Here is a 22956-nt window from a genome sequence, read left to right as displayed (position 1 = left end):
GTATGGCAGTAGGACTTACAATATTAAAAAAAAAAGAATAAGAAAACTAAAGCTGTATTACCAAAAAGGCACAATCACCAACATGAACTTCAGGAGGAAAATTCATATAGTAAAATGGCAAAATGTAAGTTGTGTTAGGAATATAACTGATCTTGAATACTTTATCATTTAGAATTTATTAAACAGAGATCTATAGAGCACTCATTCTTTATGACATCATAGAAGTTAGGTATCATGGGGATTTAGAGGTCTTTTTACACGGTTTATTTGATGAAGCCATTCTAGGATTGGGGATCCAGAGGCTGGCCAGAATGCAGCCAGAGCTGCAGAGGCTGCACCTTCCTGCACTGTCTTGCTTTAGGATGACCCACTCAAGGGTCAAACCTCCCAAAGTGTTCCCAAGCTCAGATCTTGAGGTCTGTCCCACTCAGCAGCTAACCAAGATTCAACTCAAGGGTCATCCCATAAAGTTGCCTTCATTTCTTTCTTCTCTTTTTCCTTCAAGATTCTTGTCTCTTGTTGGTTGGTTTGGGATTAAGACATCCTGGGGCCAAGAAGACAAAGGTTTCTTTACCTGGTCAACTTACTGTCTACATGTTTGTTTGGTCTCACACATCTGTGAACTTCATGAGGAGAGCAACTTCTTTAGCCCTCCTCTCCCCATCCACGCTCTCTTCCAAGTACAGTTATGGGCAATACTCTCTTGTGACCGACTGGGGAGTGTAGTAATGAAGAGTGTGGGTTTAGGCATCTATTAGAGGCGGTTAGCTATTTCGTGACTTAACAGCTCCCTGGCTGTTGGCAAGTTTTAAAGTTCTTTATGTGTCAATTAATTTACTTGCAAAATGAGATAGTAGAGTAGTACCTCTCTTGTAGGATTACTGGGAGGCTTAAAAGGGTGAAGACTGAGTCAAGTTCTGAGCAATTACTTGTATTTCACTCATGTAATGTGAGGCACAGGTTCCAGCCATTTCTCTCTTCTGGCATAACACACACACGGTGGCTTGCAAGGTATCCCCACACAACCAGGAGCATTAATGGTATTTGATTTTTTTTTTTTTTTTTTTTTTTTTTTTTTTGATGTAAACTCTCAAGTTCCACCCCAGGCCCTGAGGTGGATAGCCTGTTTCCAGAAGTCTAGCAGGTGAACCGGTTATAACCTCCATTTTGAAAGCCATTGGCCCAGCATCAGGTTAGGTATAGACTCTGAAGCTACAGTTCCTAGTTGGATGGTCTGAAATAAGTCCTTTCACCTTTCTATGCCACAGCTCCCTTGTAAACGGGAATACAATGTCACCTACCTAATAGTGTTATGAGCATTAAGTGTTGGTCCTAGGGAGCACCCTCATTTGCCCCCACAATGCTTGAAGCACACATTCTCACACAGACCCAAGTAGGTGGGGAGAGGAGGAGGCCGGCGGGAGAGGGAAGAAGAGCTGGCATCTCAAAGAAAGGTCTGGAAACAGCAGTCACCACAGCGTAAGAGTCATTTGAAATGCAGATTCCCAGGTGCCTGCCCAGCCCGATTAAATGAGGTGCTTATTTTACAAAACATATTGTGTGGGAAAATTCTGCTATTAAATCTGAAATGGACTGAGGTAAGTGGCCAGTATTATCTGTGGAGCTGAGATTGGATGAACTGACACACAAAAGGATAAAGTTGGCAGCAGGACGAGGAATCCCACCCACGCCTCTTCCTGCCTCCAGCCTCCAGAGTACCCCACGTCACAAGCATGTGCTGCCGCCCCTAGCCTTTACTTTCATTCTGAAGGAGAATTTTTAAAATGTTCTGTCAGTCGTCCACCCCAGGGCACTTTTGAACGTTTGGTTAGAAAATTTCCTGTAGTAAGAAGTTCTTTCAATCTGAAATGTGCCACGCACGCTAACAACTGTAATCTCAGCACTTGAGAGGTGGAGGCAGGAGGGCCAGCAGTCCAAGGACACTCATGGCTTCATAATGAGTTCCAGGACAGCCTGGGCTACATGAGATCCTGTCTCACAGTGTCGAGGCACCCTCTTTGTTATAGACACATTTCTCACAATCAATAGAGCACAGAAACATGCATGAGGCAGAGAGATTTGGAAGAATTCCATTTATTGTGGATGCATTTTCACAATATATTTTTATTGCAGCGATCAATCATCAGTGAAAAATACCAAGTGTTTATAATGTTTTTAACAATGGCAGATTCACAGAACACGCTAGTCAACGTGCAGTTTCCTCTCTTAAAAAATAACAGAGAGCTGTAATTGAACAAGTAAATGAGGAATTTGCTTTCTCAAAGATTAAATCGAAGCAGAACAAAATTCTACCCTAAAACTCATGTCATCCAAATATTGGAATAAAATTTAGGATCAAAACATTCTTTTCACAACCTTGAACTTTCCTAAAAGCAACAAGAAACAAAAAGCCTATGTAACAGCTGTCACGAGAAGGCCTTTGTTCAAAGCTCTAACAGCTGTGTTCCCTTACCATCAGCGTTTAATCCATTTTATTCCAACGATGGAAGTCATTTCCATGGTGCACCATGTGCATTCTAGTTTATCTTATCATAGACTTTTGTCTACTCTGTCATGGATAGATGACTTGTGTAGTCATAGTGGCTTTCCTTCCTTTGGCCCAAGTTTGCTAAAAGCTAGGGAATCCAACTATCTCTTACTAATTCATGAGAAAAATAGACTTTTCAAGGCAATGGTTACCCCTCAAACCTCTTGAAGGGAAATATGTGGATTAGAAATAGTTATTTTTGGAGGCTCTCCCAGTGCAGAAGGAATGGAGACTAAGATAATTTTGGTTAAGTCAGCTGAGGTATGAGTTTGTACAGTGACACTGTACACATAGGATGTTTTATATAGGAACATATTGTAAGATGTACGTATAGAATGTTCTATATAGGAACATTTCTGTAAGATGCTGGAATACTTTTCATCATCTACTGGGAAGAATGAAGACTTAAGCGAATATAGGCTCTGATGTCATGGAGTCCCTAGAGACCCCTGAGGGGGAAAGTAAAACTATTAAGATTTACATATGTTTTTGAAATTTCAAGATACTATCAACTCAGGACAGTACCAAGTGACTAATAAAGACAGAAAATTTAATTTAAAAAGTCTGAACACATAAGATAGAAGCCCTGCCATGCCTTTGCTCACTTTACCTGTCTGCTTCTATATGAGGCAAAGTTGGTTTAGGCATCTACACGAATTCTAATTTGTGCAATACTGTCACCAAAATGCCTGGCTTTAAGTGGTAGAGAAAGAAGACACCTTAGATATCATGTAGGTCAACTTTTCGGGAGGAACTTCACTGTTACACATAAGTAGGCTTTGAGCTTGGTCCAGACGGTAGACTTAATAAAATTCACACTGGACTTCAAGACTGCCTTCAATTATAAACTAAATACTATGTCTTATAAGAAATTTCAACTAATTTGTAATCTCTTTTATTCCAATACTTTTTTTTCTTACAAGTCATTGGGCATTGAAAACATAGCTATAACTAACTTCCATGATTCTACTGGCAAATATGAAATATTAATATAATATTGTGATTTTTAAATTTCAAAAGCTGTGATATTGGTTAGTTACAAGGACATACTACTAAATATAATAGTCTAGCACATGAAAGAGCAGCCTACCATTAGTGTGTCTGTATACATGTATGCACATACATTACATACTTGTGTTATCTAAATGTGGTTCAGGCTACTATCACTACCAAAGAAATCCACAAAGCAATCAACCTGAAAAAGAATCAGTACCACTATCAGCTAAAATAATCATCCAATTTAGGTATATGAAATCAGCACATAAAAAAGCAGTATCTCAACAGTACATCTTCTTTAAAAAAAAAAAAATACAACCATTATTGCCCTAGATCAGATCTGAAATGGATTACTTTCATATAGTTCCAATTGCCTACTTAGATAATTTCTTCCATGCTTTACTCTAAAGTGCAGAAACATGATGTCGTTATGGAAACAAAACCAAACCTATGGTTCACCTCCTCCCCCTCCCCCCAAATGCTGCATACATTCCTCAGTTAATCTTAACCTCAAATTCCTTTTGTTGACTTCCAATGTAGTTGGTGTCACTGTTCAGACGACAGTAGACAGTAGTGAGTCTATTTCACAGCATGGGTTTGTTTAGAAACAGGCTCCTTTGCAAAGGCAGTACTTTGACCATGAACATCTCTAGTTGTGATTATTAAATATAGTGTGCATATACATGGATTTACTGGGATATTGGAAAATTAGAAAAAAAAGGAAAATGAACCCAATTTAGTAAATCAACATAAATATAAACAGAGCAATTAGCCCCCTACAACTGAGCTGGCCCAGCAAGATGTCTTGCAGTTGGGTTCTTTTTCCGATTGTTTCAAACCTGCTGAGAGAAGAGAACTTTAAATCAACAGCCCACAGTGTTTCAGTAGGATGGATTTTTATCAGAGAAATAAACTAAAAAGACATATGGTATGACAGGAGTAAATATAAATAACATGAAAGAAGAGGGTATTACTGGCATTCTGTTCAAATGTGACCTTTTGCTCCATCTTTATACTGATTTTTCTTTCACTTTTTCTTTTCTTCTGGATGTTCCTTTCTTACCTTGACCTTCATCTTTGCTCACAGCACTCAAAGTCAAGATGACTTTTAAGCTCTACAATATAGACTGGGAATTTCTAGTGTTTTAGTTTTACATGACTGATTAGCTTAATCTAGGTCAAATCAACATGCAACTGTGACAGAGGACTGATGGGAGATGTCATTCTGTAAATATGTTTCTCTTATTGGTTAATGAAAAAAGCACTGTTGGCAAATAGGAAGGCAAAATAGACGGGACTAGGAGATAAGGAGGATTCAGAGAGAGGTAGGAGGAGATTCAAAATGTAAGACCGAGAGAAAGAACTGTAGATCCTCTCTCCAGTAAGATAAAACCATGTGGAAACACTTAGGTTAATAGAAATGGGTTAATACTTAAGACAGAGCTAGTCAATAAGAAGCACTAGTAACAGGCCAACAGCTTTATATCTATTACAATGTCTCTATTTGTTATTTGGGGCTGATGTAGGACCAGGCTGGCAGGAAAACTGCTCATAAAAGAGGACATGCTTATCATTGCTTTTCTCCTATATACCCCTATCCATCTTTTCTTTCTTATCCATACACACAGATCCCTGAGACTTATCTGACCCTTTGTCTATTCTTACCCGATTCCTCCCTGCTTCATCCATCTGCTAAAAGTCCCTGCTGAGGTAATGACATATTAATGTGTGGCATATTGCATTTTCAAAGTGTGTATTTTCATTTCAAGGGATGGCCACACATTAAGTAGGGAGTTTGATGTTTTGGAGCAGGGATCCCTCACCTGCTGGCTCATTAATCAGCTAGGCCTGTGTCTTTATTATAACCCTGAAAGAGATGAGTGGTGGGGGCCAGTGAGGAAGGCATGATGCATGAGCTGCACCCCGCTACTTTGTCCCACCATGCTGCACAGTACCAAGTACACCCTCCATGCTGTCTTGTATGCGAGTAGTGTTCTCTTAGTCCCACCATTCCAGAGTGGTTTCTGTCTACTTTCCACAGCCTAAATGTGTGACCACAGGGACCCTGAAAACTGTGACACCCATATATATATATATGATGGTTAAGAATGTAAGACTCAGAAGCCAGGTGTGGTGGCATATGCCTTTAGTTCCAGCATTTGGGAGGCAGAGGTCGATGAATCTCTGTGAGTTTGAGGCCAGCCTAGTCTACAAAGCAAATTCCAGGACAGCCGTGTCTGTTACACAGAGAAACCCAGTCTCAAAAAAAAAAAAAAAAAGTAGACTCAGATACTGCTTGAGTATCACTGTATCACTGTAGGTATTTTTTGAACATTAAAATTTTTTATTTTTGTTGTATGTTTGTGTTTTGACTGTATATATAACCGTGTCCCATGAGCATGCTTAGTGCCCTTGGAGGCCAGAAGAGAGTGTTGATCCCCTCCCTGGTAGAGCAGTCACGGAGAGTTTTGAACGGCCCTGTGGCTGCTGGGACATCTGCAGGAATAGTACATGTTCTTAACCACCGAGCCATCTTTCCGGCCCTCAGAACATGTTTGGCTACCTGTTTGACGTGTTCCTCCTCAAAAGTTATTAAATCTCTGTGTCTGGTTTTCTTCAGCTATGAAATGGGAATGGTCCTACCACTTACCTCTCACAGTAGCTGGAGGATCACCTGAGGCAGTAATGGTGCCTAGCGATTAGTAGCTGCCTCCTCAGGACTGGCACTTGGCAGTGGTGATCAGCACTGCACACTCTTTAGCGTATTTAGCGACCATTTGGTTAATGGGATTATTTAGAAGTCCCTTTACATAGGGAGGCTGGCTAGTGGATTTAATCCTATCAAGAGAGCACTATGTAACCGATGGAGAAGGTGGGCTGGCACACTTAGGTTGAAGAGAGTGCAGAATGGAGGAAAGGGGCAAGTCCCCCAGCTGCCTTCAGAGAGCTCACTAGCCCTGAGTTTGCTTTAGGAAGTCTGTCCTAGGGTTCTAGATACTGGGAAGCAGACTCTTTTTACCTGAGTTCTCTTTCAGAATTTTCTCCTATTGAAGGACAGGCTGGCTCTGTTTCTGGAAATGGGGAAAGTCCACAGCCAGCAGTACTGGCTATTCTCTGAGTGTATTTTAAACAGCACCCAGAGCATGTTTCTGAAAAGTACACACACCCTTTTCCAAGCATTCCTAGAGGACCATCAGTCTTCACTGGATAGCATATTTTGTCTATTTAAAACGTTTGCCATAGCCGCATGAAGTCTGAGGCCGTGGGCAATGTCTCCTAGGAGAGTTCTGGAAATAGAACCAATAAAGGAGACACAATTTCTCTCAAGAGATCCCCCCCACAAAGAACTATGCAGCCAATCAGGGACCCTGCCCTCTTGGTCAGCTTTTCCACACTAGGACAACTATTTAGAAACTGTCTTTCTGGAAACCATTCCATGACTGAGCCATTTATGTTGTAAGCCTGACAAGCCTGCAGTACCAAGGCTTTGTAAATTGGCTTTTTTCTCTGGGCTACACAGGACTTTTAGAAACTGATGGCTATCCAAGCACAGGTTTATGAATCGGCAATATTTCTCATGGACATGATATTCCACCATTCATCAGGGGGAAAAAATCAATCTCCCCCCAGAAAATTACCTTAGTGGGGGAAGTGACCTTATCCACAGATTGCTTTTCCCAGAGGTTCCGCTTGCCAGATACATCTCCTGGCCTCAAGTCCTAGTGAAAAGAAAGCAGAAAAAAACATGGCAGGTGACCATTCATACTTTCTGGCTAGGCTTAAGTAAGCTGACCACTACATCTACCAACCAAAATGGAACAACCACTAGCTGTTAACCTGACTTGTGAACAGACTTTGGCCTTTTTCATGAGAGTGGGCTGTAAATGCATACAGCATCTGGGACCTTCACTAACAACTCTCTGGCTCCTGATGTCCATGGTGCCTAGCCAAGAGGCAGGCTGCAAGTTCAGAGTGCTGCTCAGGTCCACTATGCCTTAGGGAGTGCACTTGAAAGTATCTGACCTAAATTCTCATGGCCCCCACGGTGCTTGCTGTGCTGGCCACCATCTCCCTAGCTCGCTCATGGTAGTGTTTACTCATCCCCTAACGATCCCCTTATGCGGGATCACTGTCTTAGGGTCTTGCAACATGAAGGAGGACACTAAAATCATTCCGTGCTTCTTGATGGCCAAGTGCGTCATCCAGAAGCGGATTAGTAGAACCTAGCCCCAGAAAATAACCACCTGTTTGTCACAAATGGTAGCCCTAAGAGAAGTGGGCAATGGATGGTATATGTTAAGAACAAGTGTGAATCCTGGGAAGGAAACGGTAAAATATGACCCATAATATTTATACAACCTTGGATTCTTGTCTACTTCCTCATAATTTCTTTTGGATAAGGATCCAAACTTCTGATTCCATCAGCTTTTCTTACAGCTCACACTAGTACTTGGCAAAGGTAGTTTGGAGAAAATGTATTTTACTGAAAATAGTACTGCTTACTTTGGCAATGCCTTTTCTCATTAGGAAGGCAAAGCTAGAAACTGTAGTTTTCCATGGATACCAGCTTTGATGAACATATTTCTGACCGGCATTTCAATACTGAACATGCACTGTTAAATAATGCCATGCAAAGGTTTGTCATACTATTACTGAGTTTATGGGTCTGTGGCATGAATTCCTGATATTCTATTAGAAAGTAATAGCTATTTAACTTAGATACATTAGGCGACAAATTGTATTTTAAAAGAAAAAAAAAGAATTCTATTACATTTGCCAATGTGGGTAAAAGTTGCCAAATCATCTGGAAGACTTAAAAACATTGGCAACTATAGTAAGGAACATGCTGGCAGAAGCTCTAAAAAGTGGGTATAATAATTTATTTGATTCATATATGACAAATATTCTTTCATATGAGTGTTCCTACCTAGGAAAATGGATTGCATTTCCCCGAAGTAGTGCTGATGAATCTTTCAAGATCACTTAAAGTGTTTAAATAAGGTTTCTTTTTTTTTTTTTTGAAGATATCAACGTCCACATTGTAAGTCAGTATTTTCAAGTCAAAGAGGAAATATAAATGGAATTACCTGACCAGACTACATGTTAGAGAAAGGCCCACTCTGGGAGAAGTGGGAGAAATGAAGGCAGGAAAGGCAGGGTTCCAGTCAACCAGAGACGCAAGAATGAAGAAGAGAAGCCAGCTGAGAAAGGCATCATTCTTTTTATAAACAGAAAGAAAGAAAGTCAGCAGTTTAATTGCTACAATACATGCAGCTTTGACACAAAGAATAGACAAACCAGCTCAAACATCCAGACTTGAATTCCAGTCACAAAGTTCTACCGAAAGTTTACAAATTCTACTCATAAGTAGCTTGAATGTTCCAGAAAGATACACAAAGCAGGGCAATGTTTAATTTTTAAATATGCTAATTTCCTGGGGTATAGTTATGACAACTTAGAGCACTTGTAATTCTTATCATCTCTGGAAAGGAGGCCATGAATACTAAGTCTTGGGTGGTTTTTCTTCTTAGTTTTAGAACTCAACATGCTAGCAATAGTCCTGTGACTTACTCTTCTACTTGTAGGGTTTCACTATGGATAAAGACTGTTTTGTTGAAATAACTCTCTCTGACTTTATTCTCATGGCCACCAGAGAAACACCTGCAAACAACAAACCTAAGATTTTTCCTCCACATACCTACAGTGAGAATAAAAGAAACAGGTTGAGAATAAATTTTATCTGCTCCAGAATCGGAAGGTACTATTGGAGTACTATTGGGGTGCTCCTTGCAGATAATGCTCTGACACTCCGGGCACAGGATCAGCCTAATCAGAGCCCCAAAGGTCAAACTTGGATGTCTTGAAGGACCAAGATAGAAACAGTAAGAGACTGGTGCAAGAAAACAAAAGGCTGGAACCAGTACATCCAAGAATGTATGTTTCCATACTTCAAAAATGTGCTCACATTATAACTTGAAAAATAACAAAACACAATGGTGTGGGTCTGAACTTAGCTTCGGGTCACTTCTTGACACCTCATGGACCATCTTTGTATCCTACCTTCCTTGGATGTTTTGTCTGACAGTCTACACATCTGCAGGATCCTGGTGGCCTTTCCCACACTGAAACTTTACCTCCTTTCTGCTGGAACCACAGCATCAATGCTTTACCTTTCCTGCCTTGCTGGGTTCCGAGTCGCTGTCTTCTTCCTGGAGACGGCCACATGACTAGCCGTGATTTGACATGGTGAGTCATATCAAAACATAGGAGGAAATGCCACCAGAAGAATGTGTGCAAAGATTAAAAAAGCTTAATGAGTTTAACCAGGCTAGTTTTATTTATGGCATCAAATATGTATTTCATACTTCTAATCTGGTCCTTATTTAAAGCCACACCAATCCACCAAACCCAATAGGAAGAAGGTGATCATTAAAATCTATACTACCTTTCATATTCTTTCCTTCTTTGCTTTCCTAGATAAGTCCACAAGTCACTTACTAAATAGGAGGTAAAGCAACCATTGATTTTATAAGTCCCCTATATTATTTTTCTGTCCTGTCACATTTTAGGAGGCCATGAACAACCCCAGGAAATGTCATTGTTAATCTTTGGTGTGGGATCCTTAATACAGCTACATCTGTGGCAATAATAATTCCACTTAACACTTAACCTTTTTAGTCCTCCCAGTAGGGTGGTGATATATAAGATAGGAAGTTCGTCAGGTCAGGTGCTGATAAAAGACTGGAGAGGAAGCATTGGATCAAACACATGAGAATAACTTGATACAGGAATGAACTAGAAAGGAATGGTTACCTCTATAGAGGTAGGGTGCCATACTCAAAGAGAAAGCATTTATCTCTGTATACTTCCTTTTTCTCTCATGGGAGTATCTCAAGGGGAGTGTATGTCCATGAACTTCTCAAATTTACAAGTTATAGAAGAGCATTTAGTTTCTCATGTGGCCATCAAAGGGATCCATAATTTAAAACTCCAAAGTTTAGTAAACATAGGTCTAGCACCATAACATTGACAGAAATGACCATAATTTATCTCTATTTAAAGATAATTTATAGTTTGTAGTCCGGCTTTGGTAAGGCACGTCTTTAGTCCCAGCACTCAGGAGGCAGAGGTAGGTGGATCTCTGTGAGTTCAAGACCAGCCTGGTCTACAAAGCTAGTTCCAGGACAGGCTCCAAAGCTACACAGAGAAACCCTGCCTCGAAAAACAAAACAAAACAAAACAATAATAATTTATACTTTTTATGTCAAGATGGCTGTCAGTGAAACCTGAGAAGCCAAAGACATATCTGGATGTGTCTTGCCTCCCCTTTCTCCTTTTACTGACTCTTTCTCCTTTACCTACTTGGGGGCAGGCAGATAATTTTTTTCAATGTATAATGTTTTCACAACTGTAAGTTGAGTTCACACTGGCGTATACCTCCTGTGAAACCTCATGCAAAGACTCTTGTGTAGAATATTAACTAAAAAGTTCAAGATGTTACTCCCAAGAAGGGAATGCAAACACTTCTATCTCTCCTTTATAATTTGTGAAGTTCTAGGATTTAGTGATTTTGGAGATCATATGTAGAGTCAACAGATGCAGTGAAATGCTTTAGGGACTTAATACTTTTAAGGTCTGGGTTCTATGGTGTTTTTTTTTTTTTTTTTTCTTAAAGAATAAAGATCATGTTGTTTCAGCCTGGTCTACGTAGTGAGTTCCAGGAAAGGCAGGGATATATAGAGAGACCTTGTCTCTCAAACACACACACACACACACACACACACACACACAAACACACACACAAAATAAATAAAAACAAACAAAACACAATGAATGTGGGTTATTGCGATTCACTTCCTGCTCCCTTGATACTAATAAAGCTACAGAGCCAGCTTCTCGGAGAAGGCTGAATGGGGCACTGTGAACGGTTTATTTATTCTAGTAACAAGTGTAAGGCAATTACATATAGTCAATGAAAGAGTTAAAGGCATATTTGTATAACTAGCTTACACTTAGTATGTAAATAAAGTTTCAGTGGTCTAAAATAATGTTCATAGCCAGTTTTTGTAGTTTTCATTTTTACTAGTTATGGTGTGTGTTGGGGGTGGGGAGAGTATTCCAATTTTCTAGTTTCAATTTTTTTCTGGTTATACTTTGCAGGTGTTGATAAAAATTTCTCAATTTATATTATATGCATAATAGCAATTATTTCAATAACTATTTTTGTGTTGTTACAGAAATTAGGTAAAATAAGAAAACATGGCCTCAAAACAGTCAAAATACACAATCTTTTGGAAATAAGTTTTGGAATACTTGTAATAGAGAAGTAGCTAGAGAAACATGGCATTTTGCTTTCAAATTCCTGTTTGTGATTTATAGAATAGAAGCCAAACAAACAAACAATAAACAAACAAATAAACAACTAAAGGAAAAAGGAAATGCAGAGGGTCTTAGCTGAACTGCCCAGCATTGTGTATTATTGCTGAGTTCTCCTCAGCCAGGCTCCCTCTTACTCTGAACTGTGGTGCAGCTGCTTAGGCTGCTTAGGCTGTTCTATGTCTGTACATTCTTCAATGGGCATGTCACTCAGCAGCAGCAGCAGCAGAGGACAGGAAAGCCATCCTTCCTAAGCAGGTGAGCTCTTCTCCTGTGTAATCTAAGAACCTCAGAAACCCCCCAAGGTACTTACAGAAGGCTTTGGAGCAGGTGATTTGTTGCCGTCTGGTGATTTAGTTAGCCATTCATTGATGCGGCTAGAGACTCCCACCTTCAGGCCAGCGGTTTCCTGCAAAAAAGTCAGTCATCTCAAATACTATAGAAAAAAGTAATTTGCCCAGGAACTCTTCCGAGCAACTTCAAGGTATCCTAAAATCTGCAGTGGGTGATCCCGATTGCCAAACTGACCGAAGGGTTACCCTGGGAAGATGGGCGAAGACACTCACTGCCCCGTTCCAGAGTTGGCAGCACTTTCTGGCGGTGAGTGGATACAAAGAGGGGCTGTGTGCCTCATGCCTTGCTGGGGAGTGCATCTGTCTGGCTGTCTCAGTCTGGTTGTTTCGGTAACCATCCTTCCTTTGTTGATGTAAGAACCCAGTCTATTTCACCCTTCCAATGTAGACTAAAGCCCAGTAGCTCCCCAGGTATCCTCCAGGCTTCAGCAACAGATTGGAACTGTTGAAGCACCCAGTACTGAGGGCTAAAAGACACCCTCAGTAACTTCTGAGCCTCCCCAGTGTACAGCCAGCCATTGTTGACTCAGCATCCACCATGGAAGCCAACTTAATACGTTCTCCTTTATAATAGGGTGTATTGATTGTGTTGATTCTTTCCCTTTAGAAATATCAGGGGGCTGGAGATAGGGCTCCATGGTTAAAAACACTGACTGCTTTTCCAGAGGACCTGGGTTCAATTCCCAGCACCTACATAGTGGCTCCCAACCATTTGTAACTCCAGTTCCAGAGGGTCCTATATTCTCTTCTGACCTCTGTAGGTACCTGGCATGTACCTAATGCATAGGTATACATACACACAGGCAAAACACCCGTACACATAAGTCTTTTAAAAAAGGAATACCAGGTTTTCTTCCATGTCCCCTCTTCCCATCCCAACCCTAATGGCTGATAATTAAATGTGAGCACTACATTTAGTGGTCCATGGGGGAAACGTCCACTTTTCAAAACTTAAGATGATGCAAACCACACTCATACCTTATTTGGTGTTCCTGGGGCAGACGGAGATGAAAACACATTCCCTTTCTCCCACATGCTCTTGATATTGCGGACGCCCTCGGCAGGAACAGGAAGATCCGATGCTGCGGGCTTAGTAGGTTTTGAAGCTTTTGTTCCCTGAAATGTATAAATAAGTTTTAAGACAGCGTTGAGAAGTTTGTCCTCATAAAATTACAATACAATCAACTAAAAATATCATGGTGTAAACTTCCATAAAAAGGGATTCATTGTTTCTGTTGTACAGCTCTATTCGGATGATGTGATTTTTCCACACAAACCATCAGAGCTGGAGCAGAGGATCTTTCTGAAAGGAAATATGCTTTTTAGAGCTCGATGTATTGTTAAGGTCACAGAGGACTCCATTTCTTCAGCAGATTTTTTTTTCAATGTGCATGCATGTTTGTATGTGTATGCGTGCATGTATGTGGAGGCCAGAGGGGTGTGTATGTGTGTGTGTGTGGGGTGGGGGCGGCACCAAGACTCAATCTCAGGTACTGTTCCTTAGGAGTCATCCACCTTCTTTTTGTGGGGAGGGGGGTCGTTCATGGGTTCAGCTAGGCTGTCTGGCCAGTGACCCCCCAAGAATCTCCTTGTCTCCTCAGCACTGGATTACAATGTGTGCAGCCACTCCTGGCTTCATGGAGTCCTAGGGCTCAAGCGTAGGCTCCTTTTGCTTGTGAAGTTGCTGACTAAGCTAGTCCCCAAGCCTCTCCAGTAGATAGGCATTTGTTCTGTTTTTAAACATGTATGCTGTGCGTGTGCATGTGTGTGTGTGTGTGTGTGTGTGTGTGTGTGTGTGTGTGTGTAAACCATGGGTTGATGTGCAGTGTCTTGCTTGATTGCTCTCCACTTTATACATTGAGGCAGGGTCTCTCACTGAACCCAAAGTTAACTGATTCTTCTAGTCTAGCTAGGCAGCTTGCTCCAGGGACGCCTTATGTCTGCCTTCCAAAACAGGCTGCCATGCCATCAGCTTTTATATGGGTGCTGGGGGTCTGAATTCCACTCCTCAGATTACAAGGTAAGTCCCACGTGATTACACAACCTGCTGAGCCATCTCCCAGCAGATGGGTCTTTAGCACTTACTATGCATGTTAACTTTGGCAGAGTTTGTCAAAGCAAGCCAGTTTGTTTCATAAGCTTATATTTTAATAGGATAAATGACAGTAGCCAGTATACTAGCACTTATTTTGCATTGTAGTAGACCCCATGAAAATAATGGATTGTAATATAGCCCTAGAACAGAACACATGACAGGGGAATGATATTTAGTTTGAGAATATCAATTAGGCTAAGGATACTATAAGTAAGTAACATTTACAACCAGATTCTAGCAGAGGAGACTGGGAAGTGGGAAAGGGAATAAGAGGAGGCCTTCACTCTGCAAAGGAACAGCATGTGCAGGTGCCCCAAAGTGGGGAAGTTCTTCAAGACTGCAAGGCTAAGGCAGGACAGCATGGAGAATGTACTAGAAGGTGCAAAAGATACAAGCAAGAAGGGCATGTCTTTGAGAAACTTTCCCAGCTGTAAACACAAGCCCAGATGGCTTCTCCTCAGTCCTGATTTGTGGCTGACAGCTTAGCAGGGATGAGGAACATCTTCTGTGGCTATAAGAAAATGACCTTACAAGTCTGTGCCAAGTCTGAGGCCACAGCCTTAGCTTCGTCAGAGCCAGGACTAATCCAACAAGAGAAATCAACTGTCTATAGTTTGTCATACTTTAGTGGATGCCAGTATTGTGAATAAAAAAAAATCACATCTTGGGTGTTACTACTTTATGAAGTACTTCATAAATCATAAGACCCCTCTGTCAATCTCTCTCCTCATTTGTGAGCTACTTTAAAGGCATCTTCTGCTCTGAGTACAAAGGAGAAAAGAAAAAGCAAATGAACCCAAGCTGGTCACTTCACTGAGGATGCTGTGATACAGAAGGCTGCAACCACTGCTCAAATCTACGCAAAGAGCAGACCAGCATCGCATCTTGATCAAGGATGCTACTCTTTTAGTGCATTGGATGAGAAAGACACATTTTAAAACAATCAAATTCCCAGTTGATAGAAGCATAAAACTATGGCCCTTTAAATACTAACCAACTAAGTAAAATGGATGATAATTAAACACAAGTTGGTTTCATCTTGATGTGGTTTCATGCTACTATATTTTTTAGAAGGAAAAGGTTTCTGTAAACAAAATTTGATGCACTTGTGAATAGTTACGATGTTATACATCCATCAGTCTATTCATTAACAACTAGAGAGAAGCCTTAGTGATTTGGAACACCTACTGCTCTTGCAGAGGACCCAGATTCAGTTCCCAGCACTCACATGGTGGCTCCCAACTGACTCCAGTTCCAGGGGAGCATATACATATATGCATGCAAAACATTCATACATATAAAATTTAAAAAAGTCTAAAAGAAAATCCATTCATTGAATCCATTCTCTTCAAAGAAAATTAACACTTGTTAATCTACTCAAAAGTCTCTAATGCATCATTCTTACTGTGTTTCTGTCTCCATAGCTGGTTCCAGACTCATTCATCACCCTGAGTGCTCCTGTGACCACGTATGTAACCACAGCCTGCTTCTGTTTTACAGGTCTGTGGCCAGGGAACAGCGCTCACCTCAATTGCATTGGTATACTGCTCCAGCCGGCTGTCAATCTTGGAGACTACTGCTGCTTGATGAGTAGATTTGACACCACTGCCAAAGGACACACACAGGTGTGAAAAAATGAGACAAAAGACATCCTTCCATGAGTGCAACAGCTGATGAGTCTCAACTGAACAGTCAATTGTATTTACCTTTTCTGCACAGACTTATTCAGGAATTCTGCTCGTTCCTCTATCTGGAAATAGAAAACGAAAAGAAGAACCCTTGTGAATATGCAGAGGAAACAGATTGTGTAGAAGCCCCAACACTGGGAATCCCTGAACCCCGACAGACTGACACATGGCTAAATGGAGACCACACTTGTGAGCGCGCATGGAAGGCAAGGCACGCCCAGGATGGCATGTTTTCCCTTTGGTCCTGATTTATGGCCTGTAGCTTACTCACCGCGCCCTTCAACCACACCACTGTCATTCCTGAACCTGGCAAATAAGAAACAGCACAGAGGATGCGAGGGCACTGCAGTGATGTGCACAGCAGCCCAGATGGGGAGGAAACTAGGAGTAATATGCTTCACACCGGGGAAGAAAAAGTAGGACTGGAAGAGGATAAAGAATGCAGAGAGAGGGGCTGGGGCCAGATACTAAGTTTCTGAAGCAAGAAACAGCCAGTAAGATGGCCTTCCACAATACAGACCAATGGCAAATTAACTATTCATGTTCTTAAATGCGTATCTCCTGTGATGGCATTTCAAATGGGTCCTTTGGAAAGGAATTGTGTCAGGAGGGTGGAGTCCTCCTGAATGGCATTAGTGCACCTGATAATAAAGACGAGAGAGCTTGCCTATTGTCTCGTTCTCCGTCACACGAGGAGACGGCAAGAACGTGCCCATTTGTGGAGGAGGAGGAAACCCCTTTCCAGAATCAGCAGGGCTGGCATGCTGAGGACCTTGTACTTCCAGTCTCCAAAACTGTGGAAAGCAGATGTTTACTCGGTTTAGCTGCTTGGGTTTTGTTGTTGTTGTTTGTTGTTTTGAGACAAGGTCTTACTGTGTAGTATAGGCTGTCCTTGAATTCCTGATCCTCCTGCCTCAGTCTCTTAAGTGCTGGATCGATAGGCATTGTCATCACACCTGACAGTGATAACTACTCAGTACAGTAATCTGATTATTTATCCAAATTGATAGAGAGAAGGGAGCACTCTAGTCTATGGACCTAAGGCAGGTCATTACGATAGCTTCCTGGACAGGGTAGGATATGGAATCTTGCAGCATGTGTGTTCCTTGGCAGACAAAGAGAACAAAAGGCTCTTTAAGGAGAATGAACATTTAGTAGATTAGGAGAACACAGAAATAAAACATTTAAATGTCAGTGGTAGGAACCCTATTAAAGATGGGAACATGATGTCACACCTATAATGCAAAGTGGGGGGTGGAGAAGGCTTTTCAGAAGTTTTGATATTTGAACTGAGTTTTGTAGTTTACACTTTCCCAAGTGAACTTAAGAAAGTGAGGGGAAGCATGCATGAGCTAGAGGGGATTTTTCTTTTAAGTAAAATACTTGACAGAGACTTGGGGTCCAGAGGGTGGTGGGGAGTACACTGCGGTCAGCACAGAGCAGAGTTGAGACTTGGTTTGTATGTGTGGCTCTGCCAGCATCTTCCTGACCCGGGTCATCCCGCTGGCCTTGGCCGTCACGTGAGCTCAAGCCACAGACCCTGTCACACCCCCATTCCTCCTGAGTAGTTAACCCAGCTTGACTTCATTCTCTAATTTTTTTAGGACTCACCCTCCACTCACTGTCTCTTGCTGGGAAACGCCTTAACCATCTGCTCTATATAACCACTCTGTGTGGAGTTGATGAACTAAACACGCTGCACAAGGTCTAAGGAATTTAAGGAGGGAAGTTGGTGGCCCTGATGACCAGGTGTTAGCAGTATTGTCTTAGTAGACTTAGGGAAGAGATAGCACTGCCAGTTTTAGATATTAGTTTGTGTATTTTCTTTACTTCACGTGCTACTTCCCCATCAATAAACTCAAACACAAACAACATCAAAGACTTTTACTCTACTTAAAATGTATTCTTTGTGGATGTTATCATTCATTGCTACCATAATCTAACAATGAGAGCTCATGTTGAGACTAGTTTCCCATACAGTGGAAATCACAAGTAATAAACAGAATACACCATTTAGTACTATTGTGAGGTCCTAATTGAAATGTTCTCTCACTGGCATTACACACAGCTGGTAACCCTGTGTGTTAGAACGATTATAACCGACGCTTCAGTCCACAGAGCATCGCTAGCTGTTGGAATTCCATTGTAGGATAAACTGATTTTAGGAAAATCCCAGGAAGCTCTTTAAGAAACATGCCAGTGAGACAAGCGACACATAGTATTTTCCCAAATGTTTATCTCTACTATGAAGAAATTAAAAGTGGTTGGTCCTTTCTATGTTTTGACTTTGAATGACCGTAGACATGTGCAGTTCCATGAGGGAGAAGACAGAAAGGGGCTTCCTAGGAAGGCCAGAGGAAGAGGGTGTGGACGGAAGGTAGACATGAGAAATGAGGAAGCTCATGAGCTTGGTAGAAAGGAGATGATTAAAGAGCGTTGTTGGTAGGAGGAAGCCCGGCTTCTCCAGACATCAGAGTAGACGGGGTCTAGAAGTCTCAGTGGTGACTGCACTTGCATTATCAGGACTGCTCAAAGAAGGCCAAAGAAAGCTCGACTTGGGAGAGATTTTAAGGAAGGGAGAACATTGTTTCTGTTGATTATTTATTGACCCCGGAACAAAAGAGCAGAACTGGGGGCAGGCCGGGCTCTGTGGCTGCTCAGGGACAACCAGAGTGGAGGGAGGTTTCCTGTTGTTGGTTGGTTGCTTTTGTTGTCCCTTCCTTCCTTCCTTCCTTCCTTCCTTTCTCCCTCCATCCCTCCCTCCCTCCCTCCCTCCCTCCCTCCCTCCCTCCCTCCCTCCCTCTCTCTCTCTCTTTCTTTCCTTCTTCCCTGTCTGCTCTTTTTTCTATACCAATGATTCTCAAGCCATGGTCCAGACTGTGTTTGCCACGAAGCTCCCAAACAATCAAAGGAAAACAGTTTTTATTGTTTTGTGTTAGTTTTTGGAGTCAGGGTTTTACTCTGTACCTCAGGTTGGCTTGGAACTCACAAGGTAGGTAGTCCAGGCTGGCTTTGAACTGACAATCCCCTCGTGTTAGCCTCCCAGTGCTGGAATCATATGAGTGTTACTACAGCCAGCCTTCAGCACTATTTCTTTTTTGAGATTTTTTTTAAAAAAAACTTTTTTTAAGTGTTTTGCAAGTATGTATATCTGCAGGCATTGCCCATGGAGGCCAGAAGAGGTGTTAGGTCCTCAGGAACTGGAGTTACAGATGCTTGCTAGCTGTTGAGTGGGTGCTGGGACCTGAACCCAGGTCCTCTGCAAGATCAACATGTGTTCTTAACTCATGGCCATCTCTGCAGCCCCCACTTTTAACAAAAATTTATATTATTCAGAGGTTAAAAAAATATTTCCAGACATAAAATAATTATATGAATTTCAAAAATTAGTGTTCTGAGATGGATCTGGTCTACTGTAGGCCTTATTATGCTGTGCTCTGAGGGCTCACTGGCTTGGATGTAGCTCCCTTTGTGAGTCCTGAATTAATTTCCTTTGAGGCAGAACTGTACTTTGCATTTTTTTCTTACAGTATGCAGCATGAATTAGTTATGTTGTAAATACCAAATATTAAAAAATAAATTCCCACTCTGGCTTAGATTGGTGTGTTGATGTGTTTTATGTCAACCTCACACAAGCTACAGTGAGCTGGGAGGAGGGAACCTCAGTTGAGAAAATGCCTCTGAAAGGCCAGGCTGTAGGCAAGTCTGTAGAACATTTTCCTAACTAGTGGTTGATGTGGGAGGGCCCATCCCATGGTGGGTGGAGCCATCCCTGGGCTGGTGGTTCTGGGTTCTATAAGAAAGCAAGCTGGGTGAACCATGAGGACCAAGCCAGTAAGTAGCATCCCTCCATGTCTTCTGCAACCGCTCCTGCCTCCGGGTTCCTGCACTGTTTGAGTTCCTGGTCTGACTTTCTCTGATGATGAGCAATGATGTGGAAGTATAAGCCAAATGGATTTTTGGTAAGTGGGAACCTTAGACTTCCCCACAGCAGAGCCGAAATGAGTGTTCAAGTATAAAAGTCATGGTTTTCCTTGAAACAAGGATATACTCTGAGAAACACATTGTCAGTTGGATGATCTCATTGTGTGAGCATCATGCTTTGTTCCTACTTTTAGAAACTAAGACACCTACAGGTCATTATGAACCAGTATTGTGCTTGTGGTCTGATTGACAAAATCGGTATTTTCTAGTTCACAGTGGTACTTTTGGAAGTACTGGAACTGTAACCAAGCTGGGCATTGTGGTGCATGCCTTTAATTCCAGCGCTTAGAGGGAAGAGGCAGGTGGGTTTCTGTGAATTTGAGACCAGCCTGGTCTATCTAGTAAGTTCTAGACTAGAACAGCCAAGACTACACAGTGAGACATTGTCTCCAAACAAACAAATCTGTGACTAACTTCCAAACCATTATAAAAGCTAAGGGAAGTAATCTGAATTCTGAGCGTAGCTGAAACAGCTCACTTGGTAAAGTGTGTGTCTAGAAGCATGAGGACCTTGGTTCAAACCCTGAGTCCCAGTGTAAACTGAGATTATATGTGCTTGTAATTACAGCTCTGGGGACCAGGCTAAGAGGAGAACCGGACTCAAAAAAATGAAGGTAGGTGGCTTCTGAGGAATAACACCCGAGGTTGACCTTGGCCTCTACACACATGCACATTCATTCACATGGTTCCCCCCACACATGTGTACTCTCCACATACACATAAACAAACAAATAGGCGACTGACTTTTGGTCACTTTCATACATCCATGTACATGTAGTCATGGGAACCTGATTGGCTTTGCCCACTACTGATGATTGTAGTCTAGTTAAGGTAATGGTAGATGAAGACAGGATACAAATGTTAAAGGTTCTCTGAGGCTTCACTCACTCATTTTGCAAACATTTATCGGATACCTTCAATACATAAAGTGTTCAAATCAAAAGAGAAACTTGGGAATGAATGACCCTTTGAGTCTACTGCCTTTTCCCCCATCCCCACACCTCAACCACTCCGTGGTCTCCCTGGCCTCAGCTCTCTTTGGCTCCTTCTCTTTTCTCTGGACAAGAACTTATGTCCTAAGAGTTAGGAGCTCTGTTCCGTGAAGGCAGTATGTAAGACCTAATTCTCCTGGAAGAGGACCCTATCCAAGTTGTATCTCATCTCCTATAAGATTAGCTTTGCAGTTTGTACCTGAACTAATTCCAGTTATTTTGCTTTTTAGTAATCACAAAATTAACATAAAAAGCAGCTGAAAAGAGTCAGTGGTCAAATGTGTGTAGCCCTCTAGAATTCATATGATGCTATCCAATCCCCAATATGTCCATAAAGAACAGGAAGGACCTGAAGGTGAGCCCCTCATGGATGGGATTGGTACACCTCTTCGAGAGGAGCATGCTTGCCCTTTCTTTTCCCTTCCACTACATGAGAACAGCAAGAAAGTGATACCTACAAAGAACCAGATCAGAATTTGCTAGTGCCTTCCTTCATCTTGGATTTCCGGCCTCCACAACGATGGGCAATACATTTCTGTTATTTATAAGTTACCAAGTCAAAGATGTTTCAATAGTAGCCCGAGCAGCAAAGAGTTAAATGAAGCAAAGGATGATCAAAAAGCAAAGGGGCTCCAATCACATTTCTGTGATACTGGAAGACAATTTTTAATATTCTGGGACAAAAATACCTTGAGGGATGAGCCTTTAGGAGTGAAACACTTGAATGGCTTCTTGTCCTCGGATAAGCCATCTTCTGGCATCTTCTGACGTTTTTCAGCAGCTTCTGCCCGTCTCTTTTCAATCTCCTCCTTTAGCCTCCTCTTCTCTTCCTGAGATACACAGGAAAAGTAGCAAGCACAAAAGCCGCTCAGTCAGAGGCAACAGACTTAACCCTGGGATGCATGCTGTCTCACCTTCTGGGGTGGTTAGAAGAGAGAGCCCCAGGTGCTGGTGTGCTGCAGTCTGAGGGTAAGTCCCATAGCATGACCTTAATCTTCCTACTACCCGCTTCTGTTTCCTCATTTATAAAGCAGAACCACAAATCACCCAACCTCAGGACAACTAATTTACGAAAATGTGTGTGAAGTGTTTAGAACTGTCACCCTGCTCCACAAGTCTCCCTTAAAGGGGATATGTTGCCATCACCATCTTATAAGTCACTTAACAATCCCAGGTCTGTCAGGTTACAAACTCCTACCATCAGCCACTTTCCAACTACAGGGCGTGGCCTCACTGGAAGCTAGCATTGGAAGAGTCATTGGGACAATCCATCCGAACTTTCCACACAACTTAGAGAAACTGTACAACATCCATTTCAGAAAAATCCGTGGAAATCTGTTCCCATATTTTGAGGGATCAGGAGCTCGAGGCCTGGAAAGTTCTAGGCTCAGGAGTTGGACGAGTGGGGTCCCCATGCTTGGTCCGTCACTTGGCCCTCAAGCATCTTTAACCAGGTCACTGTAACCATTTGATTCCTGGTGAGACTGTACCCCAGGATGAAAGGAAAGAGTGCACTCTGTAAACCGCAGCTAGCTAAACTGTAGCTGACTTAGCTGGGTGTTCATGTGCTGAGTCGTTTCCCTCCTTGTAACCTGATCTGTTCTGGGTTAAGAATGAAACACATGCTTTGTCCCACAGTGGTGGGGCTCTGGGGGCACAGCAAGCCCTATGTTGGGTCCTGGTATACAGAAGTAGACAAAGTGATACCGCCCTAGCCTATGTATATCCTAATCTGCTTGGAGAAACTGGAGGATCAGGGAGACAGCTCAGCAGATAAAGGTGCTGTGTGTGGTAGAAGCCTAGAGAGCTGAGTCTGATCCTTGCAACCCATGTAAAATGTGCAAGGAGAAAATTAATTTCACAAAGTTGTCCTCTGACCACCACACACAGATAACACCCAATGGCATGCATAGCACGCACACAC

General features: G+C 42.0%; 1 protein-coding gene across 7 annotated transcripts in view; it reads right to left on the bottom strand.

The window, feature by feature from the left end:
- Positions 1-3850: 3850 nt before the first annotated feature.
- Positions 3851-22956, bottom strand: part of Cald1 (caldesmon 1) — a 177952-nt gene continuing 158846 nt past the window's right edge. For 3 of the 7 annotated variants that reach the window (XR_007833948.1, XR_007833949.1, XR_007833946.1), the window contains 8 exons: positions 21722-21862; positions 16075-16118; positions 15895-15973; positions 13252-13389; positions 12234-12329; positions 8632-8762; positions 7183-7263; positions 3851-4383 (listed from right to left, as the gene is read on the bottom strand). Coding sequence is in view for 3 of the 7 variants with exons in the window: in XM_051175874.1 (XP_051031831.1) it covers positions 4378-4386; positions 7183-7263; positions 12234-12329; positions 13252-13389; positions 15895-15973; positions 16075-16118; positions 21722-21862 (588 nt within the window). In the remaining 4 variants the exon portion in view is untranslated. Of the gene's footprint in view, positions 4387-7182; positions 7264-8631; positions 8763-12233; positions 12330-13251; positions 13390-15894; positions 15974-16074; positions 16119-21721; positions 21863-22956 lie in introns of all 7 variants that reach the window. The other 4 variants (XM_051175874.1, XM_051175872.1, XR_007833947.1 and 1 more) reach the window with 3 other exon arrangements.

The sequence above is a fragment of the Phodopus roborovskii genome, unplaced genomic scaffold, assembly GCF_943737965.1.
Source record: "Phodopus roborovskii unplaced genomic scaffold, PHOROB, whole genome shotgun sequence".
Taxonomy (NCBI): Eukaryota; Metazoa; Chordata; class Mammalia; order Rodentia; family Cricetidae; genus Phodopus; species Phodopus roborovskii.
This window is presented reverse-complemented; position numbering and strand designations above follow the sequence as displayed.